The sequence below is a fragment of the Electrona antarctica genome (genome assembly GCF_951216825.1).
Source record: "Electrona antarctica genome assembly, contig: scaffold_292, whole genome shotgun sequence".
Lineage (NCBI taxonomy): Eukaryota > Metazoa > Chordata > Actinopteri > Myctophiformes > Myctophidae > Electrona > Electrona antarctica.
In genome coordinates this window covers 26,609-53,068 of record NW_027637179.1, presented here as the reverse complement: position 1 = coordinate 53,068, position 26,460 = coordinate 26,609, and the positions used below count along the sequence as shown (strand labels likewise).

At 51.9% G+C, this 26,460-nt stretch overlaps 1 protein-coding gene across 1 annotated transcript in view; it reads left to right on the top strand.

Moving 5' to 3' along the window:
* The window catches only part of LOC306919084 (carnosine synthase 1-like), a 103,589-nt gene extending 84,150 nt beyond the window's left edge, over window positions 1-19,439 (top strand). Inside the window, exons 17-18 of the mRNA XM_079531919.1 lie at window positions 14,088-14,348; window positions 19,220-19,439. Coding sequence (XP_079388045.1) covers window positions 14,088-14,348; window positions 19,220-19,423 — 465 coding nt within the window. The 3' untranslated portion in view covers window positions 19,424-19,439. The remainder of the gene's footprint in view (window positions 1-14,087; window positions 14,349-19,219) is intronic.
* The last annotated feature ends 7,021 nt before the right edge of the window (window positions 19,440-26,460 follow it).

Genomic DNA, 26,460 nt, shown 5'->3' with positions numbered 1-26,460 from the left:
TCCTACTGGATCTCTAGTCCACTAGTCCCTTCCTACTGGATCTCTAGTCCACTAGTCCCTTCCTACTGGATCTCTCTAGTCCACTAGTCCCTTCCTACTGGATCTCTCTAGTCCACTAGTCCCTTCCTACTGGATCTCTAGTCCACTAGTCCCTTCCTACTGGATCTCTAGTCCACTAGTCCCTTCCTACTGGATCTCTAGTCCACTAGTCCCTTCCTACTGGATCTCTAGTCCACTAGTCCCTTCCTACTGGATCTCTCTAGTCCACTAGTCCCTTCCTACTGGATCTCTAGTCCACTAGTCCCTTCCTACTGGATCTCTAGTCCACTAGTCCCTTCCTACTGGATCTCTAGTCCACTAGTCCCTTCCTACTGGATCTCTCTAGTCCACTAGTCCCTTCCTACTGGATCTCTAGTCCACTAGTCCCTTCCTACTGGATCTCTAGTCCACTAGTCCCTTCCTACTGGATCTCTCTAGTCCACTAGTCCCTTCCTACTGGATCTCTCTAGTCCACTAGTCCCTTCCTACTGGATCTCTAGTCCACTAGTCCCTTCCTACTGGATCTCTAGTCCACTAGTCCCTTCCTACTGGATCTCTAGTCCACTAGTCCCTTCCTACTGGATCTCTAGTCCACTAGTCCCTTCCTACTGGATCTCTCTAGTCCACTAGTCCCTTCCTACTGGATCTCTCTAGTCCACTAGTCCCTTCCTACTGGATCTCTAGTCCACTAGTCCCTTCCTACTGGATCTCTAGTCCACTAGTCCCTTCCTACTGGATCTCTAGTCCACTAGTCCCTTCCTACTGGATCTCTAGTCCACTAGTCCCTTCCTACTGGATCTCTAGTCCACTAGTCCCTTCCTACTGGATCTCTAGTCCACTAGTCCCTTCCTACTGGATCTCTAGTCCACTAGTCCCTTCCTACTGGATCTCTCTAGTCCACTAGTCCCTTCCTACTGGATCTCTCTAGTCCACTAGTCCCTTCCTACTGGATCTCTAGTCCACTAGTCCCTTCCTACTGGATCTCTAGTCCACTAGTCCCTTCCTACTGGATCTCTCTAGTCCACTAGTCCCTTCCTACTGGATCTCTAGTCCACTAGTCCCTTCCTACTGGATCTCTCTAGTCCACTAGTCCCTTCCTACTGGATCTCTAGTCCACTAGTCCCTTCCTACTGGATCTCTCTAGTCCACTAGTCCCTTCCTACTGGATCTCTAGTCCACTAGTCCCTTCCTACTGGATCTCTAGTCCACTAGTCCCTTCCTACTGGATCTCTAGTCCACTAGTCCCTTCCTACTGGATCTCTAGTCCACTAGTCCCTTCCTACTGGATCTCTAGTCCACTAGTCCCTTCCTACTGGATCTCTAGTCCACTAGTCCCTTCCTACTGGATCTCTAGTCCACTAGTCCCTTCCTACTGGATCTCTCTAGTCCACTAGTCCCTTCCTACTGGATCTCTCTAGTCCACTAGTCCCTTCCTACTGGATCTCTAGTCCACTAGTCCCTTCCTACTGGATCTCTAGTCCACTAGTCCCTTCCTACTGGATCTCTGTCCACTAGTCCCTTCCTACTGGATCTCTAGTCCACTAGTCCCTTCCTACTGGATCTCTAGTCCACTAGTCCCTTCCTACTGGATCTCTGTCCACTAGTCCCTTCCTACTGGATCTCTAGTCCACTAGTCCCTTCCTACTGGATCTCTCTAGTCCACTAGTCCCTTCCTACTGGATCTCTAGTCCACTAGTCCCTTCCTACTGGATCTCTAGTCCACTAGTCCCTTCCTACTGGATCTCTAGTCCACTAGTCCCTTCCTACTGGATCTCTAGTCCACTAGTCCCTTCCTACTGGATCTCTGTCCACTAGTCCCTTCCTACTGGATCTCTAGTCCACTAGTCCCTTCCTACTGGATCTCTCTAGTCCACTAGTCCCTTCCTACTGGATCTCTAGTCCACTAGTCCCTTCCTACTGGATCTCTCTAGTCCACTAGTCCCTTCCTACTGGATCTCTCCAGTCCACTAGTCCCTTCCTACTGGATCTCTAGTCCACTAGTCCCTTCCTACTGGATCTCTAGTCCACTAGTCCCTTCCTACTGGATCTCTAGTCCACTAGTCCCTTCCTACTGGATCTCTAGTCCACTAGTCCCTTCCTACTGGATCTCTAGTCCACTAGTCCCTTCCTACTGGATCTCTCTAGTCCACTAGTCCCTTCCTACTGGATCTCTCTAGTCCACTAGTCCCTTCCTACTGGATCTCTGTCCACTAGTCCCTTCCTACTGGATCTCTCTAGTCCACTAGTCCCTTCCTACTGGATCTCTAGTCCACTAGTCCCTTCCTACTGGATCTCTCTAGTCCACTAGTCCCTTCCTACTGGATCTCTAGTCCACTAGTCCCTTCCTACTGGATCTCTCTAGTCCACTAGTCCCTTCCTACTGGATCTCTAGTCCACTAGTCCCTTCCTACTGGATCTCTAGTCCACTAGTCCCTTCCTACTGGATCTCTCTAGTCCACTAGTCCCTTCCTACTGGATCTCTAGTCCACTAGTCCCTTCCTACTGGATCTCTAGTCCACTAGTCCCTTCCTACTGGATCTCTCTAGTCCACTAGTCCCTTCCTACTGGATCTCTCTAGTCCACTAGTCCCTTCCTACTGGATCTCTAGTCCACTAGTCCCTTCCTACTGGATCTCTCTAGTCCACTAGTCCCTTCCTACTGGATCTCTAGTCCACTAGTCCCTTCCTACTGGATCTCTCTAGTCCACTAGTCCCTTCCTACTGGATCTCTAGTCCACTAGTCCCTTCCTACTGGATCTCTAGTCCACTAGTCCCTTCCTACTGGATCTCTCTAGTCCACTAGTCCCTTCCTACTGGATCTCTCTAGTCCACTAGTCCCTTCCTACTGGATCTCTGTCCACTAGTCCCTTCCTACTGGATCTCTCTAGTCCACTAGTCCCTTCCTACTGGATCTCTAGTCCACTAGTCCCTTCCTACTGGATCTCTCTAGTCCACTAGTCCCTTCCTACTGGATCTCTAGTCCACTAGTCCCTTCCTACTGGATCTCTCTAGTCCACTAGTCCCTTCCTACTGGATCTCTCTAGTCCACTAGTCCCTTCCTACTGGATCTCTCTAGTCCACTAGTCCCTTCCTACTGGATCTCTCTAGTCCACTAGTCCCTTCCTACTGGATCTCTCTAGTCAACTAGTCCCTTCCTACTGGATCTCTAGTCCACTAGTCCCTTCCTACTGGATCTCTCTAGTCCACTAGTCCCTTCCTACTGGATCTCTAGTCCACTAGTCCCTTCCTACTGGATCTCTAGTCCACTAGTCCCTTCCTACTGGATCTCTCTAGTCCACTAGTCCCTTCCTACTGGATCTCTCTAGTCCACTAGTCCCTTCCTACTGGATCTCTAGTCCACTAGTCCCTTCCTACTGGATCTCTCTAGTCCACTAGTCCCTTCCTACAGGATCTCTAGTCCACTTGTCCCTTCCTACTGGATCTCTCTAGTCCACTAGTCCCTTCCTACTGGATCTCTAGTCCACTAGTCCCTTCCTACTGGATCTCTAGTCCACTAGTCCCTTCCTACTGGATTTCTCTAGTCCACTAGTCCCTTCCTACTGGATCTCTCTAGTCCACTAGTCCCTTCCTACTGGATCTCTGTCCACTAGTCCCTTCCTACTGGATCTCTCTAGTCCACTAGTCCCTTCCTACTGGATCTCTAGTCCACTAGTCCCTTCCTACTGGATCTCTCTAGTCCACTAGTCCCTTCCTACTGGATCTCTAGTCCACTAGTCCCTTCCTACTGGATCTCTCTAGTCCACTAGTCCCTTCCTACTGGATCTCTAGTCCACTAGTCCCTTCCTACTGGATCTCTAGTCCACTAGTCCCTTCCTACTGGATCTCTCTAGTCCACTAGTCCCTTCCTACTGGATCTCTCTAGTCCACTAGTCCCTTCCTACTGGATCTCTAGTCCACTAGTCCCTTCCTACTGGATCTCTAGTCCACTAGTCCCTTCCTACTGGATCTCTAGTCCACTAGTCCCTTCCTACTGGATCTCTAGTCCACTAGTCCCTTCCTACTGGATCTCTAGTCCACTAGTCCCTTCCTACTGGATCTCTCTAGTCCACTAGTCCCTTCCTACTGGATCTCTAGTCCACTAGTCCCTTCCTACTGGATCTCTAGTCCACTAGTCCCTTCCTACTGGATCTCTGTCCACTAGTCCCTTCCTACTGGATCTCTGTCCACTAGTCCCTTCCTACTGGATCTCTAGTCCACTAGTCCCTTCCTACTGGATCTCTCTAGTCCACTAGTCCCTTCCTACTGGATCTCTAGTCCACTAGTCCCTTCCTACTGGATCTCTCTAGTCCACTAGTCCCTTCCTACTGGATCTCTCTAGTCCACTAGTCCCTTCCTACTGGATCTCTAGTCCACTAGTCCCTTCCTACTGGATCTCTAGTCCACTAGTCCCTTCCTACTGGATCTCTAGTCCACTAGTCCCTTCCTACTGGATCTCTAGTCCACTAGTCCCTTCCTACTGGATCTCTCTAGTCCACTAGTCCCTTCCTACTGGATCTCTCTAGTCCACTAGTCCCTTCCTACTGGATCTCTGTCCACTAGTCCCTTCCTACTGGATCTCTAGTCCACTAGTCCCTTCCTACTGGATCTCTCTAGTCCACTAGTCCCTTCCTACTGGATCTCTCTAGTCCACTAGTCCCTTCCTACTGGATCTCTCTAGTCCACTAGTCCCTTCCTACTGGATCTCTCTAGTCCACTAGTCCCTTCCTACTGGATCTCTAGTCCACTAGTCCCTTCCTACTGGATCTCTCTAGTCCACTAGTCCCTTCCTACTGGATCTCTCTAGTCCACTAGTCCCTTCCTACTGGATCTCTCTAGTCCACTAGTCCCTTCCTACTGGATCTCTCTAGTCCACTAGTCCCTTCCTACTGGATCTCTCTAGTCCACTAGTCCCTTCCTACTGGATCTCTTCTCTAGTCCACTAGTCCCTTCTTACTGGATCTCTAGTCCACTAGTCCCTTCCTACTGGATCTCTCTAGTCCACTAGTCCCTTCCTACTGGATCTCTCTAGTCCACTAGTCCCTTCCTACTGGATCTCTCTAGTCCACTAGTCCCTTCCTACTGGATCTCTAGTCCACTAGTCCCTTCCTACTGGATCTCTCTAGTCCACTAGTCCCTTCCTACTGGATCTCTCTAGTCCACTAGTCCCTTCCTACTGGATCTCTAGTCCACTAGTCCCTTCCTACTGGATCTCTAGTCCACTAGTCCCTTCCTACTGGATCTCTAGTCCACTAGTCCCTTCCTACTGGATCTCTAGTCCACTAGTCCCTTCCTACTGGATCTCTCTAGTCCACTAGTCCCTTCCTACTGGATCTCTCTAGTCCACTAGTCCCTTCCTACTGGATCTCTGTCCACTAGTCCCTTCCTACTGGATCTCTAGTCCACTAGTCCCTTCCTACTGGATCTCTAGTCCACTAGTCCCTTCCTACTGGATCTCTAGTCCACTAGTCCCTTCCCACTGGATCTCTCTAGTCCACTAGTCCCTTCCTACTGGATCTCTAGTCCACTAGTCCCTTCCTACTGGATCTCTCTAGTCCACTAGTCCCTTCCTACTGGATCTCTCTAGTCCACTAGTCCCTTCCTACTGGATCTCTAGTCCACTAGTCCCTTCCTACTGGATCTCTCTAGTCCACTAGTCCCTTCCTACTGGATCTCTAGTCCACTAGTCCCTTCCTACTGGATCTCTAGTCCACTAGTCCCTTCCTACTGGATCTCTAGTCCACTAGTCCCTTCCTACTGGATCTCTCTAGTCCACTAGTCCCTTCCTACTGGATCTCTAGTCCACTAGTCCCTTCCTACTGGATCTCTAGTCCACTAGTCCCTTCCTACTGGATCTCTAGTCCACTAGTCCCTTCCTACTGGATCTATCTAGTCCACTAGTCCCTTCCTACTGGATCTCTCTAGTCCACTAGTCCCTTCCTACTGGATCTCTCTAGTCCACTAGTCCCTTCCTACTGGATCTCTAGTCCACTAGTCCCTTCCTACTGGATCTCTCTAGTCCACTAGTCCCCTTCCTACTGGATCTCTAGTCCACTAGTCCCTTCCTACTGGATCTCTCTAGTGTCCACTAGTCCCTTCCTACTGGATCTCTAGTCCACTAGTCCCTTCCTACTGGATCTCTCTAGTCCACTAGTCCCTTCCTACTGGATCTCTCTAGTCCACTAGTCCCTTCCTACTGGATCTCTCTAGTCCACTAGTCCCTTCCTACTGGATCTCTCTAGTCCACTAGTCCCTTCCTACTGGATCTCTAGTCCACTAGTCCCTTCCTACTGGATCTCTAGTCCACTAGTCCCTTCCTACTGGATCTCTAGTCCACTAGTCCCTTCCTACTGGATCTCTAGTCCACTAGTCCCTTCCTACTGGATCTCTAGTCCACTAGTCCCTTCCTACTGGATCTCTAGTCCACTAGTCCCTTCCTACTGGATCTCTAGTCCACTAGTCCCTTCCTACTGGATCTCTAGTCCACTAGTCCCTTCCTACTGGATCTCTCTAGTCCACTAGTCCCTTCCTACTGGATCTCTCTAGTCCACTAGTCCCTTCCTACTGGATCTCTCTAGTCCACTAGTCCCTTCCTACTGGATCTCTCTAGTCCACTAGTCCCTTCCTACTGGATCTCTAGTCCACTAGTCCCTTCCTACTGGATCTCTAGTCCACTAGTCCCTTCATACTGGATCTCTCTAGTCCACTAGTCCCTTCCTACTGGATCTCTAGTCCACTAGTCCCTTCCTACTGGATCTCTCTAGTCCACTAGTCCCTTCCTACTGGATCTCTAGTCCACTAGTCCCTTCCTACTGGATCTCTAGTCCACTAGTCCCTTCCTACTGGATCTCTCTAGTCCACTAGTCCCTTCCTACTGGATCTCTAGTCCACTAGTCCCTTCCTACTGGATCTCTAGTCCACTAGTCCCTTCCTACTGGATCTCTCTAGTCCACTAGTCCCTTCCTACTGGATCTCTAGTCCACTAGTCCCTTCCTACTGGATCTCTAGTCCACTAGTCCCTTCCTACTGGATCTCTAGTCCACTAGTCCCTTCCTACTGGATCTCTAGTCCACTAGTCCCTTCCTACTGGATCTCTAGTCCACTAGTCCCTTCCTACTGGATCTCTAGTCCACTAGTCCCTTCCTACTGGATCTCTCTAGTCCACTAGTCCCTTCCTACTGGATCTCTCTAGTCCACTAGTCCCTTCCTACTGGATCTCTAGTCCACTAGTCCCTTCCTACTGGATCTCTAGTCCACTAGTCCCTTCCTACTGGATCTCTAGTCCACTAGTCCCTTCCTACTGGATCTCTAGTCCACTAGTCCCTTCCTACTGGATCTCTAGTCCACTAGTCCCTTCCTACTGGATCTCTAGTCCACTAGTCCCTTCCTACTGGATCTCTAGTCCACTAGTCCCTTCCTACTGGATCTCTAGTCCACTAGTCCCTTCCTACTGGATCTCTAGTCCACTAGTCCCTTCCTACTGGATCTCTAGTCCACTAGTCCCTTCCTACTGGATCTCTAGTCCACTAGTCCCTTCCTACTGGATCTCTCTAGTCCACTAGTCCCTTCCTACTGGATCTCTAGTCCACTAGTCCCTTCCTACTGGATCTCTCTAGTCCACTAGTCCCTTCCTACTGGATCTCTCTAGTCCACTAGTCCCTTCCTACTGGATCTCTAGTCCACTAGTCCCTTCCTACTGGATCTCTAGTCCACTAGTCCCTTCCTACTGGATCTCTAGTCCACTAGTCCCTTCCTACTGGATCTCTAGTCCACTAGTCCCTTCCTACTGGATCTCTCTAGTCCACTAGTCCCTTCCTACTGGATCTCTCTAGTCCACTAGTCCCTTCCTACTGGATCTCTGTCCACTAGTCCCTTCCTACTGGATCTCTCTAGTCCACTAGTCCCTTCCTACTGGATCTCTAGTCCACTAGTCCCTTCCTACTGGATCTCTAGTCCACTAGTCCCTTCCTACTGGATCTCTAGTCCACTAGTCCCTTCCTACTGGATCTCTAGTCCACTAGTCCCTTCCTACTGGATCTCTCTAGTCCACTAGTCCCTTCCTACTGGATCTCTAGTCCACTAGTCCCTTCCTACTGGATCTCTCTAGTCCACTAGTCCCTTCCTACTGGATCTCTAGTCCACTAGTCCCTTCCTACTGGATCTCTGTCCACTAGTCCCTTCCTACTGGATCTCTCTAGTCCACTAGTCCCTTCCTACTGGATCTCTCTAGTCCACTAGTCCCTTCCTACTGGATCTCTGTCCACTAGTCCCTTCCTACTGGATCTCTCTAGTCCACTAGTCCCTTCCTACTGGATCTCTAGTCCACTAGTCCCTTCCTACTGGATCTCTAGTCCACTAGTCCCTTCCTACTGGATCTCTCTAGTCCACTAGTCCCTTCCTACTGGATCTCTCTAGTCCACTAGTCCCTTCCTACTGGATCTCTAGTCCACTAGTCCCTTCCTACTGGATCTCTAGTCCACTAGTCCCTTCCTACTGGATCTCTCTAGTCCACTAGTCCCTTCCTACTGGATCTCTAGTCCACTAGTCCCTTCCTACTGGATCTCTCTAGTCCACTAGTCCCTTCCTACTGGATCTCTAGTCCACTAGTCCCTTCCTACTGGATCTCTAGTCCACTAGTCCCTTCCTACTGGATCTCTAGTCCACTAGTCCCTTCCTACTGGATCTCTAGTCCACTAGTCCCTTCCTACTGGATCTCTAGTCCACTAGTCCCTTCCTACTGGATCTCTAGTCCACTAGTCCCTTCCTACTGGATCTCTAGTCCACTAGTCCCTTCCTACTGGATCTCTCTAGTCCACTAGTCCCTTCCTACTGGATCTCTCTAGTCCACTAGTCCCTTCCTACTGGATCTCTAGTCCACTAGTCCCTTCCTACTGGATCTCTAGTCCACTAGTCCCTTCCTACTGGATCTCTAGTCCACTAGTCCCTTCCTACTGGATCTCTCTAGTCCACTAGTCCCTTCCTACTGGATCTCTAGTCCACTAGTCCCTTCCTACTGGATCTCTCTAGTCCACTAGTCCCTTCCTACTGGATCTCTCTAGTCCACTAGTCCCTTCCTACTGGATCTCTAGTCCACTAGTCCCTTCCTACTGGATCTCTAGTCCACTAGTCCCTTCCTACTGGATCTCTAGTCCACTAGTCCCTTCCTACTGGATCTCTAGTCCACTAGTCCCTTCCTACTGGATCTCTCTAGTCCACTAGTCCCTTCCTACTGGATCTCTCTAGTCCACTAGTCCCTTCCTACTGGATCTCTGTCCACTAGTCCCTTCCTACTGGATCTCTCTAGTCCACTAGTCCCTTCCTACTGGATCTCTCTAGTCCACTAGTCCCTTCCTACTGGATCTCTCTAGTCCACTAGTCCCTTCCTACTGGATCTCTAGTCCACTAGTCCCTTCCTACTGGATCTCTAGTCCACTAGTCCCTTCCTACTGGATCTCTCTAGTCCACTAGTCCCTTCCTACTGGATCTCTAGTCCACTAGTCCCTTCCTACTGGATCTCTAGTCCACTAGTCCCTTCCTACTGGATCTCTAGTCCACTAGTCCCTTCCTACTGGATCTCTAGTCCACTAGTCCCTTCCTACTGGATCTCTAGTCCACTAGTCCCTTCCTACTGGATCTCTAGTCCACTAGTCCCTTCCTACTGGATCTCTAGTCCACTAGTCCCTTCCTACTGGATCTCTAGTCCACTAGTCCCTTCCTACTGGATCTCTCTAGTCCACTAGTCCCTTCCTACTGGATCTCTCTAGTCCACTAGTCCCTTCCTACTGGATCTCTAGTCCACTAGTCCCTTCCTACTGGATCTCTAGTCCACTAGTCCCTTCCTACTGGATCTCTCTAGTCCACTAGTCCCTTCCTACTGGATCTCTCTAGTCCACTAGTCCCTTCCTACTGGATCTCTCTAGTCCACTAGTCCCTTCCTACTGGATCTCTAGTCCACTAGTCCCTTCCTACTGGATCTCTCTAGTCCACTAGTCCCTTCCTACTGGATCTCTAGTCCACTAGTCCCTTCCTACTGGATCTCTAGTCCACTAGTCCCTTCCTACTGGATCTCTAGTCCACTAGTCCCTTCCTACTGGATCTCTAGTCCACTAGTCCCTTCCTACTGGATCTCTAGTCCACTAGTCCCTTCCTACTGGATCTCTAGTCCACTAGTCCCTTCCTACTGGATCTCTAGTCCACTAGTCCCTTCCTACTGGATCTCTCTAGTCCACTAGTCCCTTCCTACTGGATCTCTCTAGTCCACTAGTCCCTTCCTACTGGATCTCTAGTCCACTAGTCCCTTCCTACTGGATCTCTCTAGTCCACTAGTCCCTTCCTACTGGATCTCTAGTCCACTAGTCCCTTCCTACTGGATCTCTAGTCCACTAGTCCCTTCCTACTGGATCTCTAGTCCACTAGTCCCTTCCTACTGGATCTCTAGTCCACTAGTCCCTTCCTACTGGATCTCTCTAGTCCACTAGTCCCTTCCTACTGGATCTCTAGTCCACTAGTCCCTTCCTACTGGATCTCTCTAGTCCACTAGTCCCTTCCTACTGGATCTCTAGTCCACTAGTCCCTTCCTACTGGATCTCTAGTCCACTAGTCCCTTCCTACTGGATCTCTCTAGTCCACTAGTCCCTTCCTACTGGATCTCTCTAGTCCACTAGTCCCTTCCTACTGGATCTCTGTCCACTAGTCCCTTCCTACTGGATCTCTCTAGTCCACTAGTCCCTTCCTACTGGATCTCTAGTCCACTAGTCCCTTCCTACTGGATCTCTAGTCCACTAGTCCCTTCCTACTGGATCTCTCTAGTCCACTAGTCCCTTCCTACTGGATCTCTCTAGTCCACTAGTCCCTTCCTACTGGATCTCTCTAGTCCACTAGTCCCTTCCTACTGGATCTCTCTAGTCCACTAGTCCCTTCCTACTGGATCTCTAGTCCACTAGTCCCTTCCTACTGGATCTCTGTCCACTAGTCCCTTCCTACTGGATCTCTAGTCCACTAGTCCCTTCCTACTGGATCTCTCTAGTCCACTAGTCCCTACTGGATCTCTAGTCCACTAGTCCCTTCCTACTGGATCTCTAGTCCACTAGTCCCTTCCTACTGGATCTCTAGTCCACTAGTCCCTTCCTACTGGATCTCTCTAGTCCACTAGTCCCTTCCTACTGGATCTCTTGTCCACTAGTCCCTTCCTACTGGATCTCTAGTCCACTAGTCCCTTCCTACTGGATCTCTCTAGTCCACTAGTCCCTTCCTACTGGATCTCTCTAGTCCACTAGTCCCTTCCTACTGGATCTCTAGTCCACTAGTCCCTTCCTACTGGATATCTAGTCCACTAGTCCCTTCCTACTGGATCTCTAGTCCACTAGTCCCTTCCTACTGGATCTCTAGTCCACTAGTCCCTTCCTACTGGATATCTAGTCCACTAGTCCCTTCCTACTGGATCTCTAGTCCACTAGTCCCTTCCTACTGGATATCTAGTCCACTAGTCCCTTCCTACTGGATCTCTAGTCCACTAGTCCCTTCCTACTGGATATCTAGTCCACTAGTCCCTTCCTACTGGATCTCTCTAGTCCACTAGTCCCTTCCTACTGGATCTCTCTAGTCCACTAGTCCCTTCCTACTGGATCTCTCTAGTCCACTAGTCCCTTCCTACTGGATCTCTCTAGTCCACTAGTCCCTTCCTACTGGATCTCTGTCCACTAGTCCCTTCCTACTGGATCTCTAGTCCACTAGTCCCTTCCTACTGGATCTCTCTAGTCCACTAGTCCCTTCCTACTGGATCTCTGTCCACTAGTCCCTTCCTACTGGATCTCTAGTCCACTAGTCCCTTCCTACTGGATCTCTCTAGTCCACTAGTCCCTTCCTACTGGATCTCTGTCCACTAGTCCCTTCCTACTGGATCTCTAGTCCACTAGTCCCTTCCTACTGGATCTCTCTAGTCCACTAGTCCCTTCCTACTGGATCTCTAGTCCACTAGTCCCTTCCTACTGGATCTCTCTAGTCCACTAGTCCCTTCCTACTGGATCTCTAGTCCACTAGTCCCTTCCTACTGGATATCTAGTCCACTAGTCCCTTCCTACTGGATCTCTAGTCCACTAGTCCCTTCCTACTGAATCTCTAGTCCACTAGTCCCTTCCTACTGGATCTCTAGTCCACTAGTCCCTTCCTACTGGATCTCTAGTCCACTAGTCCCTTCCTACTGGATCTCTAGTCCACTAGTCCCTTCCTACTGGATCTCTCTAGTCCACTAGTCCCTTCCTACTGGATATCTAGTCCACTAGTCCCTTCCTACTGGATCTCTCTAGTCCACTAGTCCCTTCCTACTGGATATCTAGTCCACTAGTCCCTTCCTACTGGATCTCTCTAGTCCACTAGTCCCTTCCTACTGGATCTCTCTAGTCCACTAGTCCCTTCCTACTGGATCTCTAGTCCACTAGTCCCTTCCTACTGGATCTCTCTAGTCCACTAGTCCCTTCCTACTGGATATCTAGTCCACTAGTCCCTTCCTACTGGATCTCTCTAGTCCACTAGTCCCTTCCTACTGGATCTCTGTCCACTAGTCCCTTCCTACTGGATCTCTAGTCCACTAGTCCCTTCCTACTGGATCTCTCTAGTCCACTAGTCCCTTCCTACTGGATCTCTAGTCCACTAGTCCCTTCCTACTGGATCTCTCTAGTCCACTAGTCCCTTCCTACTGGATCTCTAGTCCACTAGTCCCTTCCCACTGGATCTCTAGTCCACTAGTCCCTTCCTACTGGATCTCTAGTCCACTAGTCCCTTCCTACTGGATCTCTCTAGTCCACTAGTCCCTTCCTACTGGATCTCTCTAGTCCACTAGTCCCTTCCTACTGGATCTCTGTCCACTAGTCCCTTCCTACTGGATCTCTAGTCCACTAGTCCCTTCCTACTGGATCTCTCTAGTCCACTAGTCCCTTCCTACTGGATCTCTCTAGTCCACTAGTCCCTTCCTACTGGATCTCTGTAGTCCACTAGTCCCTTCCTACTGGATCTCTCTAGTCCACTAGTCCCTTCCTACTGGATCTCTAGTCCACTAGTCCCTTCCTACTGGATCTCTAGTCCACTAGTCCCTTCCTACTGGATCTCTCTAGTCCACTAGTCCCTTCCTACTGGATCTCTCTAGTCCACTAGTCCCTTCCTACTGGATCTCTAGTCCACTAGTCCCTTCCTACTGGATCTCTAGTCCACTAGTCCCTTCCTACTGGATCTCTAGTCCACTAGTCCCTTCCTACTGGATCTCTAGTCCACTAGTCCCTTCCTACTGGATCTCTCTAGTCCACTAGTCCCTTCCTACTGGATCTCTAGTCCACTAGTCCCTTCCTACTGGATCTCTCTAGTCCACTAGTCCCTTCCTACTCGATCTCTCTAGTCCACTAGTCCCTTCCTACTGGATCTCTCTAGTCCACTAGTCCCTTCCTACTGGATCTCTAGTCCACTAGTCCCTTCCTACTGGATCTCTAGTCCACTAGGCCCTTCCTACTGGATCTCTAGTCCACTAGTCCCTTCCTACTGGATCTCTCTAGTCCACTAGTCCCTTCCTACTGGATCTCTAGTCCACTAGTCCCTTCCTACTGGATCTCTAGTCCACTAGTCCCTTCCTACTGGATCTCTAGTCCACTAGGCCCTTCCTACTGGATCTCTAGTCCACTAGTCCCTTCCTACTGGATCTCTCTAGTCCACTAGGCCCTTCCTACTGGATCTCTAGTCCACTAGGCCCTTCCTACTGGATCTCTAGTCCACTAGTCCCTTCCTAACATTTTAGTCTAGTTTTATTAAATTGTCAGTATATTTAGACTAACACTGTCTGTCTGTCTGTCTGTCTGTCTGTCTGTCTGTCTGTCTGTCTGTCTGTCTCACCCTCTCATCCCCCCCTCTCTCTCTCTCTCTCTCTCCCCCCCTGTCCCCCCCCCCTCTCTCTCTCTCTCTCTCTCTCTCTCTCCCCCCCTCCCCCCTCTCTCGCCCTCCCCCTCTCTCCCCCCCCCTCTCTCTCTCTCTCTCTCTCACCCCCTCCCTCTCCCCCCCCTCCCCCTCCAGATGACGCCCGCGGGCCCGCGTCTCATAGAGATCAACGCGCGAATGGGCGGGTTCTACCTGCGCGACTGGATCCTGGAGCTGTACGGCGTCGACCTGCTATTGTCCGCGTTGGCGGCGGCCTGCGGCGTCAGGCCCCGCCTCCCATCGGCCGCAGGGCTGCCCGCGCGCGGACACTTCGCCGGCGTCATGGTGGTGGTGTCCCAACACCTGGGGGCGCTAAAGAGCACAGCCAGCCCAGCGAGGCTCCGCGTGCTGCACCAGGTTAGTGTCCCAACACCTGGGGGGCGCTAAAGAGCACGGGCAGCTCCGCGCGCTGCACCAGGTCAGTGTCCCAACACCTGGGGGTGCTAAAGAGCACGGCCAGCTCCGCGCGCTGCACCAGGTTGCTAGTGGCTACAGGTCCTAGTGGCTACAGGTGGTCCTAGTGGCTACAGGTGGTCCTAGTGGCTACAGGAGGTCCTAGTGGCTACAGGTCCTAGTGGCTACAGGTCCTAGTGGCTACAGGTGGTCCTAGTGGCTACAGGTGGTCCTAGTGGCTACAGGAGGTCCTAGTGGCTACAGGAGGTCCTAGTGGCTACAGGTGGTCCTAGTGGCTACAGGTCCTAGTGGCTACAGGTGGTCCTAGTGGCTACAGGTGGTCCTAGTGGCTACAGGTGGTCCTAGTGGCTACAGGTGGTCCTAGTGGCTACAGGAGGTCCTATTGGCTACAGGTGGTCCTAGTGGCTACAGGTCCTAGTGGCTACAGGTGGTCCTAGTGGCTACAGGTGGTCCTAGTGGCTACAGGTGGTCCTAGTGGCTACAGGTCCTAGTGGCTACAGGTGGCCCTAGTGGCTACAGGAGGTCCTAGTGGCTACAGGAGGTCCTAGTGGCTACAGGTGGTCCTAGTGGCTACAGGAGGTCCTAGTGGCTACAGGTCCTAGTGGCTACAGGTGGTCCTAGTGGCTACAGGTGGTCCTAGTGGCTACAGGTGGTCCTAGTGGCTACAGGTCCTAGTGGCTACAGGTCCTAGTGGCTACAGGAGGTCCTAGTGGCTACAGGTGGTCCTAGTGGCTACAGGTCCTAGTGGCTACAGGTGGTCCTAGTGGCTACAGGTCCTAGTGGCTACAGGAGGTCCTAGTGGCTACAGGTCCTAGTGGCTACAGGTGGTCCTAGTGGCAACAGGTGGTCCTAGTGGCTACAGGAGGTCCTAGTGGCTACAGGTGGCTACAGGAGGTCCTAGTGGCAACAGGAGGTCCTAGTGGCTACAGGAGGTCCTAGTGGCAACAGGAGGTCCTAGTGGCTACAGGAGGTCCTAGTGGCTACAGGTGGTCCTAGTGGCTACAGGTGGTCCTAGTGGCTACAGGTGGTCCTAGTGGCTACAGGTCCTAGTGGCTACAGGTCCTAGTGGCTACAGGAGGTCCTAGTGGCTACAGGAGGTCCTAGTGGCTACAGGTCCTAGTGGCTACAGGTGGCTACAGGAGGTCCTAGTGGCTACATGAGGTCCTAGTGGCTACAGGTGGTCCTAGTGGCTACAGGAGGTCCTAGTGGCTACAGGAGGTCCTAGTGGCTACAGGAGGTCCTAGTGGCTACAGGTCCTAGTGGCTACAGGTGGCTACAGGAGGTCCTAGTGGCTACAGGTGGTCCTAGTGGCTACAGGAGGTCCTAGTGGCTACAGGTGGTCATAGTGGCTACAGGAGGTCCTAGTGGCTACAGGTGGCTACAGGAGGTCCTAGTGGCTACAGGAGGTACTAGTGGCTACAGGTGGTCCTAGTGGCTACAGGTGGCTACAGGAGGTCCTAGTGGCTACAGATCATAGTGGCTACAGGTGGTCCTACTGGCTACAGGTCCTAGTGGCTACAGGAGGTCCTAGTGGCTACAGGTCCTAGTGGCTACAGGAGGTCCTAGTGGCTACAGGAGGTCCTAGTGGCTACAGGTCCTAGTGGCTACAGGAGGTCCTAGTGGCTACAGGAGGTCCTAGTGGCTACAGGTCCTAGTGGCTACAGGAGGTCCTAGTGGCTACAGGAGGTCCTAGTGGCTACAGGTGGTCCTAGTGGCTACAGGAGGTCCTAGTGGCTACAGGTGGTCCTAGTGGCTACAGGTGGTCCTAGTGGCTACAGGAGGTCCTAGTGGCTACAGGTGGTCCTAGTGGCTACAGGTGGTCCTAGTGGCTACAGGAGGTCCTAGTGGCTACAGGTGGTCCTAGTGGCTACAGGTCCTAGTGGCTACAGATCCTAGTGGCTACAGGTGGTCCTAGTGGCTACAGGTGGTCCTAGTGGCTACAGGTGGTCCTAGTGGCTACAGGAGGTCCTAGTGGCTACAGGTGGTCATAGTGGCTACGTGTCGAAGTGTCCTTGGGCAAGACACTGAACCCCACCATGTCTCCAATGAGACACTGAACCCCACCCTGCCTCCAATGAGACACTGAACCCCACCCTGCCTCCAATGAGACACTGAACCCCACCCTGCCTCCAATGAGACACTGAACCCCACACTGTCTCCAATGAGACACTGAACCCCACCCTGTCTCCAATGAGACACTGAACCCCACCCTGTCTCCAATGAGACACTGAACCCCACCCTGTCTCCAATGAGACACTGAACCCCACCCTGCCTCCAATGAGACACTGAACCCCACCCTGCCTCCAATGAGACACTGAACCCCACCCTGTCTCCAATGAGACACTGAACCCCACCCTGTCTCCAATGAGACACTGAACCCCACACTGCCTCCAATGAGACACTGAACCCCACACTGTCGCCAATGAGACACTGAACCCCACCCCTCCAATGAGACACTGAACCCCACCCTGCCTCCAATGAGACACTGAACCCCACGCTGCCTCCAATGAGACACTGAACCCCACACTGTCTCCAATGAGACACTGAACCCCACGCTGCCTCCAATGAGACACTGAACCCCACCCTGCCTCCAATGAGACACTGAACCCCACCCTGCCTCCAATGAGACACTGAACCCCACCCTGCCTCCAATGAGACACTGAACCCCACCCTGCCTCCAATGAGACACTGAACCCCACACTGTCGCCAATGAGACACTGAACCCCACCCCTCCAATGAGACACTGAACCCCACCCTGTCTCCAATGAGACACTGAACCCCACCCTGCCTCCAGTGAGACACTGAACCCCACACTGTCTCCAATGAGACACTGAACCCCACCCTGCCTCCAGTGAGACACTGAACCCCACCCTGCCTCCAATGAGACACTGAACCCCACACTGCCTCCAATGAAACACTGAACCCCACCCTGCCTCCAATGAAACACTGAACCCCACCCTGCCTCCAATGAGACACTGAACCCCACCCTGCCTCCAATGAAACACTGAACCCCACCCTGCCTCCAATGAGACAATGAACCCTACCCTGCCTCCAATGAGACACTGAACCCCACCCTGCCTCCAATGAGACAATGAACCCTACCCTGCCTCCAATGAGACACTGAACCCCACCATGTCTCCAATGAGACACTGAACCCCACCCCTCCAATGAGACACTGAACCCCACACTGCCTCCAATGAGACACTGAACCCCACCCTGCTTCCAATGAGACACTGAACCCCACACTGTCTCCAATGAGACACTGAACCCCACCCTGCCTCCAATGAGACACTGAACCCCACACTGTCTCCAATGAGAGACTGAACCCCACCCTGCCTCCAATGAGACACTGAACCCCACACTGTCTCCAATGAGACACTGAACCCCACCCTGCCTCCAATGAGACACTGAACCCCACCCTGCCTCCAATGAGACACTGAACCCCACCCTGCCTCCAATGAGACACTGAACCCCACACTGTCTCCAATGAGACACTGAACCCCACACTGCCTCCAATGAGACACTGAACCCCACCCTGCCTCCAATGAGACACTGAACCCCACCCTGCCTCCAATGAGACACTGAACCCCACACTGTCTCCAATGAGACACTGAACCCCACACTGTCTCCAATGAGACACTGAACCCCACACTGTCTCCAATGAGACACTGAACCCCACACTGTCTCCAATGAGACACTGAACCCCACACTGTCTCCAATGAGAAACTGAACCCCACCCTGCCTCCAGTGAGTCGGTTGGTGTGAGCTCGCCACCGTCGGTCTGTGAATGTGTGAAGTGAGGACGGTGGCGTCGACTGTTCGCCGCTTCACCTCCCAATGTATGAATGAATGAACCGTTGTAAAGCGCTTTGAGCACTTGGAAAAGCGCTATAAAAATGCAATTCATTAATATTACACTCAAGGGTGTTCTTTACTGTCATTAATGCACTTCTGTCATGCCTTTTGGAACTCCTGGGACTAGTTCACTAAAAAATGGATGGGGGTCCGCAGCCAAATGGATGGGGGTCCGCAGCCAAATGGATGGGGGTCCGCAGCCAATGGATGGGGGTCCGCAGCCAAATGGATGGGGGTCCGCAGCCAAATGGATGGGGGTCCGCAGCCAAATGGATGGGGGTCCGCAGCCAAATGGATGGGGGTCCGCAGCCAAAAGGATGGGGGTCCGCAGCCAAATGGATGGGGGTCCGCAGCCAAATGGATGGGGGTCCGCAGCCAAATGGATGGGGGTCCGCAGCCAATGGATGGGGGTCCGCAGCCAAATGGATGGGGGTCCGCAGCCAAATGGATGGGGGTCCGCAGCCAAATGGATGGGGGTCCGCAGCCAAATGGATGGGGGTCCGCAGCCAAATGGATGGGGGTCCGCAGCCAAAAGGATGGGGGTCCGCAGCCAAATGGATGGGGGTCCGCAGCCAAATGGATGGGGGTCCGCAGCCAAATGGATGGGGGTCCGCAGCCAATGGATGGGGGTCCGCAGCCAAATGGATGGGGGTCCGCAGCCAAATGGATGGGGGTCCGCAGCCAAATGGATGGGGGTCCGCAGCCAAATGGATGGGGGTCCGCAGCCAAATGGATGGGGGTCCGCAGCCAAATGGATGGGGGTCCGCAGCCAATGGATGGGGGTCCGCAGGGGGGGTGAGATGGGGGTCTGCAGCCAAATACATATCGTTTTTGGGGGTCCTTGACGTGAAAAACGTTGAGTTTTTTTTCCCAGAAAACTGTCATGATTTAGAAGACATTTGTAGAATCGTCCTCCTCTAAATGTTTTAATAATAACCTTTCCCCCCCATCTTCACCAGGAGGGGGCGCTGTGGCTCAACGAGCTGGCCGCGGATGACGAGCTGATCTCGGGGGAGTACGAGGAGCCGTTCTGCAACGTGGGCGTGAGGGACGGTCGCAGCGGGCGGGACGCGCGCGCACGCCTGCTGGCGCTGTGCCAGGCGCTGGGCCTGCACCGCCCGCCCAGATACGACCTGGAGTACTTCCTGTCGCACTTCAGCTAATAACAACCCCCCCCCCCCCCCCTCCCCTCCCAACCCCAGGTTCGGAGGTCATTTCCGATTTCCCGTCCCAGTCATCGCGACCGGAACATTGGTGTTTTCTGGGAGCGAGGACGGACACCGTCTTAGCTCGCTATAGCATTGTTGGCGCTATTGCTGTTAGCATCCAAGATGGCGACGCGCGCCACACTAAAATAGTTTATCAGCATGTGACACTCATGCACGCACGCACGCACACACACACACACACACACACACACACACACACGCGCGGCTTAGACACGGCTATGTGGCTACTTCAACCAATCAGATTGCTTCCGACCGGTTGTATAATGTAAGATAATGTGAATTATACAACAGGTCGTTTCGAGGAAGCAATCTGATTGGTTGAAACAGCTTTCTAGCCGTGCTTAAATCACAATAATGGAACGGCTAATCAAAACAAATAATTCAGCTGTGCTTTTTTTTATTTCAGAGAGCAGCAGACTGGGTGGCTAGGCTAGCTAGTTTCTGTTCTCCCAGAGAGCAGCAGACTGGGTGGCTAGGCTAGCTAGTTTCTGTTCTCCCAGAGAGCAGCAGACTGGGTGGCTAGGCTAGCTAGTTTCTGTTCTCTCAGAGAGCAGCAGACTGGGTGGCTAGGCTAGCTAGTTTCTGTTCTCTCAGAGAGCAGCAGACTGGGTGGCTGGGCTAGCTAGTTTCTGTTCTCCCAGAGAGCAGCAGACTGGGTGGCTAGGCTAGCTAGTTTCTGTTCTCTCAGAGAGCAGCAGACTGGGTGGCTAGGCTAGCTAGTTTCTGTTCTCTCAGAGAGCAGCAGACTGGGTGGCTAGGCTAGCTAGTTTCTGTTCTCCCAGAGAGCAGCAGACTGGTTGGCTAGGCTAGCTAGTTTCTGTTCTCCCAGAGAGCAGCAGACTGGGTGGCTAGGCTAGCTAGTTTCTGTTCTCCCAGAGAGCAGCAGACTGGGTGGCTAGGCTAGCTAGTTTCTGTTCTCCCAGAGAGCAGCAGACTGGGTGGCTAGGCTAGCTAGTTTCTGTTCTCCCAGAGAGCAGCAGACTGGGTGGCTAGGCTAGCTAGTTTCTGTTCTCTCAGAGAGCAGCAGACTGGGTGGCTAGGCTAGCTAGTTTCTGTTCTCCCAGAGAGCAGCAGACTGGGTGGCTAGGCTAGCTAGTTTCTGTTCTCTCAGAGAGCAGCAGACTGGGTGGCTAGGCTAGCTAGTTTCTTGGGACATTTGTGGTCGTAGTGACTTCATCTGTCATTGAAAATGCATTATTTTTCAGTGATTCTGAATAATTGCAATATTCCACGAGAGGGTGTTCTTTAACGTCATTAATGCGATACCTTTCGGAACTCCTTTCCTACGGCACCGCAGGCGTGCAATAATGAGTATAAAGAACGCCCTCCCGTGTAATACGGCTTAATTCCCATTGTCACGAGACCCCGGAGAACCTCAGGGCTCTGTCCTAGTGACTTTCTGTTTTCTGCTCTACAACTTGCATAACTTTGCTGAAAACGGAACGCCATGATCTGTGACGTTGAGATCTGCTCTTTTGGACTGTTTTTCAGCCCATGTGTGTCAGCGGCTAATCTCCGGCACCGCTGGGTCGATTGGCGTAAAACGGGGCACCCGTTTTTCAATGTTTCCCAAAGTTAGTGGCCCGTTTCGAAACAAAAGGCCTCAAATCGCGAACACAGCGTTGGATTGCTATGGGACGTTTATTTAACACAGCGTTGGATTGCTATGGAACGTTTCGCGCACATTCCCACACGGCCGAAGAAGCAATGTCACAATTTCCACATCGTCCTGCTATAGCGCCCTCTGGAGATGTATTTTCTCGTGGTTTTACTCCTACAGATGTAGTCCAAACATCACACTAATCGCTATACATTAGCCTATCAGGGTGTGTGCAAATCTCAGCCGCGACCCGCCCCCTCTAGAACAGAAACCCAAAACGTTAGCTCAGGCTACGCTACCATAGTCATGTGATCAAGACGGATCTGTCAGATTTTTCACATTCCATTCTGATTGGCTAAGAGACTGGCATCTAAGGTTTTGCAGGAGTGGCTCGTTTAAAAAATAAAAAGTGTCAAGTCTTGAACGCAGCGTCCGTTTTGCCGTGAGTGAAATTATAGATTATGGATTATAGATTATAGATTATAGCGCCGTTTACCATTTTTGCTAAACGGTTTATTATCATTTTTTTGTTTTGTTTTACTCCAGATTTTGTCCAAACATCGGTACACATTATCTCTCTAGTCATGTGATCATGACAGACTGATCCTGATTGGCTAAGATTGACTCCTACTCCGTGGTCTGGGCGGAGTCCTGCACTTTTTTATCCAATGTTTGTCCCACAGTAGAATGCTGGGCTTTGATTGGTTTATAATGTATGTAACGTTAGTATAATGCTGGGCTTTGATTGGTTAATAATGTATGTAACGTTAGTATAATGCTGGGCTTTAAATGGTTAATAATGTATGTAACGGACGAGCATTATAAACAAATATGAATCTAATAAATTTTTGTGATTGTAATTAATGTATCGAAATTAATCACATTTTAATCACATATCAATATTTGATAATATCTGAGAACCTTTTTTTAATTAAAATGGATTTTGGTAACGAGTGAATCAATGAGTGAGTTTTTTTGTTTTATTTATAGCATCTTTGGTTAGAATTGGACGGCTAAACAGGGGGGGAACATTTTCGATGACGTCCCACTGTTGCGCAACATTTGATGTTGCGCAACAGGCGCTCCCAGGCTGTGGAGCGGCGCTCCCAGGCTGTGGAGCGATGCTCCCAGCCTGTGGAGCGGCGCTCCCAGCCTGTGGAGCGGCGCTCCCAGCCTGTGGAGCGGCGCTCCCAGCCTGTGGAGCGGCGCTCCCAGGCTGTGGAGCGGCGCTCCCAGGCTGTGGAGCGGCGCTCCCAGGCTGTGGAGCGGCGCTCCCAGCCTGTGGAGCGGCGCTCCCAGCCTGTGGAGCGACGCTCCCAGCCTGTGGAGCGGCGCTCCCAGCCTGTGGAGCGATGCTCCCAGCCTGTGGAGCGGCGCTCCCAGCCTGTGGAGCGGCGCTCCCAGGCTGTGGAGCGGCGCTCCCAGGCTGTGGAGCGGCGCTCCCAGGCTGTGGAGCGGCGCTCCCAGCCTGTGGAGCGGCGCTCCCAGCCTGTGGAGCGGCGCTCCCAGCCTGTGGAGCGGCGCTCCCAGCCTGTGGAGCGGCGCTCCCAGCCTGTGCAATCGGTTTTGAGATCAATAACCTCCGTCTTTTTGATCAATCTTCGTCTTGGGCATCGGGCGTTACTAATTATTGAAAGGACCTTGAAGCCTGAAGGTGAATTATATCCCGACAATGACCAGCTAGGCAGATATTATCCCGCTTATAACAGGCTACTTAATACATAGATTAATAAATTGACCCAAAACACAACAAAACAAGGTATTTCCTTGCTTGCGGTAATGAAAGTATTCCATAAGTGTGGCGCTGGCTGCGTCTGGCCAGCTGGCTGCGTCTGGCCAGCTGGCTGCGTCTGGCCAGCTGGCTGCGTCTGGCCAGCTGGCTGCGTCTGGCCAGCTGGCTGCGTCTGGCCAGCTGGCTGCGTCTGGCCAGCTGGCTGCGTCTGGCCAGCTGCAGCACTGTCGGAAAACAAGGAAGGGAGTTGATCAAATAGAATCCATTTTTGAGAGCAACGTTTAGCTATAAATGACTGTGTGTGTGTGTGTGTGTGTGTGTGTGTGTGTGTGTGTGTGTGTGTGTGTGTGTGTGTGTGTGTGTGTGTGTGTGTGTGTGTGTGTGTGTGTGTGTGTGTGTGTTACATGGCTGTCATGTTGGAAACAGTAGTAAATCAAACGGGGCGCAACTAGAGTTCTCATCGGGCCTGAAAATTAAGGCCCGGCCCTACCCTACCCTAACTTGGTCGGCCCGAGGCTCGGCCCGACCCTAAAAATTACCATAATGTTAGGCCCGAAAACCCGAAAAAGCCAGAGTAAAAAATTAAAATGCCACTATATGGTCGCGGCGCTTTGCGCCGTGGTTCAAATGTTATTGAGGCGAGTGTGAACGGACTAATCGCCGGAATAAAGGATTTATGTAACTCACGTTAATTGGCTGATAATGTTCCATTTCCAACATTCTAATGGTTTTCCAGGGGTGAGTAAACATCTTCTGAATCAAAGTAGCAGCGATCCTCTGAAGTGACGCAGTTAATATGTCCAATACTGTCCCCGTTAACAAAGTGCAACTTTTTCATCATTCACCGTTGGCTGACGTTGTGCAACAGTCCCGAACAGAGTTATACAACTGTCAAGGTGGCTATAATCTACTAAGCTACTGTAGGCCTATATAGTTTAATTAATCATTGCCTCTCAAACCCACATACCAGCGTAATGTGCGTTGCCTAACCAAAAGAACAGACATACAAACAATCAACATGCCGCTCGATGCCGTGTCGACAGCTTGCAGATCTGTTCTTTTGGGCACACAATGAGGCGCGCTGCGCTACGATGGGGACATTCAATAGCTGTAGGCCTACTCCTACAGCGGTAGGATTTGGAAACCAAATAGCTGTAGGCTACAGTGGACTGTATCACTGCTTGGTCATCATGTAGGCTACAGTGGACTGTATCACTGCTTGGTCATCATGTAGGCTACAGTGGACTGTATCACTGCTTGGTCATCATGTAGGCTACAGTGGACTGTATCACTGCTTGGTCATCATGTAGGCTACAGTGGACTGTATCACTGCTTGGTCATCATGTAGGCTACAGTGGACTGTATCACTGCTTGGTCATCATGCTGTAGGCTACAGTGGACTGTATCACTGCTTGGTCATCATGTAGGCTACAGTGGACTGTATCACTGCTTGGTCATCATGTAGGCTACAGTGGACTGTATCACTGCTTGGTCATCATGTAGCTGTAGGCTACAGTGGACTGTATCACTGCTTGGTCATCATGTAGCTGTAGGCGACTGTGGCTCAAGAGGTAGAGCAGGTCGTCCAATGATCCATGGGTCGGCGGTTCGAATCCCGGCTCCTCCTGGCTACATGTCGAAGTGTCCTTGGGCAAGACACTGAACCCCAAATTGCTCCCGATGTGCTGGTTGGTACCTTGCATGGCTTCCGCCGCAATCGGTGTATGAATGTGTGTGTGAATGGGTGAATGTAATGCACAATCTATGTAAAGCGCCTTGGATAAAGGCGCTATATAAATGCACCATTTACCATTTACCATTTAGGCTACAGTGGACTGTATCACTGCTTGGTCATCATGTAGCTGTAGGCTACAGTGGACTGTATCACTGCTTGGTCATCATGTAGCTGTAGGCTACAGTGGACTGTATCACTGCTTGGTCATCATGTAGCTGTAGGCTACAGTGGACTGTATCACTGCTTGGTCATCATGTAGCTGTAGGCTACAGTGGACTGTATCACTGCTTGGTCATCATGTAGCTGTAGGCTACAGTGGACTGTATCACTGCTTGGTCATCATGCAACTATATTACGTGTATGCAGTGAACATTAACATTAGCGCTTTCATAGTTATATGGAGCATTTACCGTGGTGAGTGTTCTTTCGTGTAACGTCAGAGGTCCAACTCTGTGTCGTGGAGCCACGCCCGCATCTCTGGTCCCAGGTCAAAGAGGCTGGCTTCCGAGGGTGGTCTGTATAAGGGGCAGGTGTATATGATGGCGGTCTGCTCAGGGTCACCGCACTCGCATGCCGCACTGTCCGCCAATCCCCACTTCTGCATTGGTGCATTGAAGCGCCCAACCCCAGTTCTTAGGCGGTTTAGTGTGGTCCATTGCTGGCGAGGTAGGTCATCTCCAGCTATGGCACCATCTCCTGGTTCCCAGATGTACCGATGCATGCGGGAGGGCCCGGCTGACTCCCACTCCTGCTTCCACGCTGCTGCAAGCCATGCATCTCTGGAGATGTCCTCAGAGATGGAGTTGAGCATCTCCTGTGCTGCCCTGTTGTAGGGGTGACGAGACCTGAGTCTGCTTGGAGGCGCTGGAGTTGTGGTGGTGCCATGCAGGATGTGCCAGTCCTGCTTTTGGGCTTTCCTGGCCAGGACGAGGGTGGCAGCCTCCCGTCGGAGGCCGGCCGGAGCTATTCCAGCAAGGACTGGCAAGTGAGACACAGGGGTGGGCTTCAGGCATCCCGTGATGATCCGGAGGGCGTTGTTGATTGCCACATCGATCTTTTTTGCATGGGGGCTTCTGCTCCAGACTGGGGCGCAGTATTCCGCTGCTGAGAAGACCAGGGCTTGGGTGGATATACGCAGCGTCTTAGCAGAGGCTCCCCAGGTTGTTCCAGCGAGGCGGCGGATCAGCGCAACCCTGGATGTCACCTTGGCCTTGAGTTCATTGAGGTGTAGGCTGAAGGACAGTGTCCGATCCAGACGCACGCCAAGGTACTTCGGGGCTTGCTGGACCTCCAGGCGTTTGCCGTCGACACTCACCTCAAGTTCCCTCCTTGCTTCCCTGGTGCTAAGGTGGTATGCCGCAGCGACTGTCTTTCCAAAGCTAAGCTGTAGGCGCCACCTTTGAAGGTATGCTACCATGGTGCCCATGTCTTCATTCAGGCCCTCTTCCATCGCCTTCCATGTTGGTCGACTCAACATGATGGCAAGGTCGTCTGCATAGCCATATTTTCTGGACGATGTATCAGGTAGGTCATGAATGTATATGTTGAACAGCATTGGCGAGAGAACCGACCCCTGCGGTACCCCGTTCCTCAGTCTTCTGAGCCTACTGCACTGCCCACTGCTAGTCTGGAGAATGAAGCTGCGATTGGAGAGCGTCTCCATGATGAACTTCACCATATGCCGGTCCGGTATTGTCCTCAACAGCTTCAGGTGGAGTCCCCGGTGCCACACGGTGTCGTATGCGGCAGTCAGGTCCAGGTACACCACCCCAGCTTTCTCATTGTCCTGGAAGCTGTTCTCGATGTCTTGAGAAAGTAGTGTTACCTGGTCTGCTGTTGACCTTCCACGACGGAAACCAGCTTGTTCCCGTGGGAGCTGTGAGTCCACTACTGGCTCTATGCGG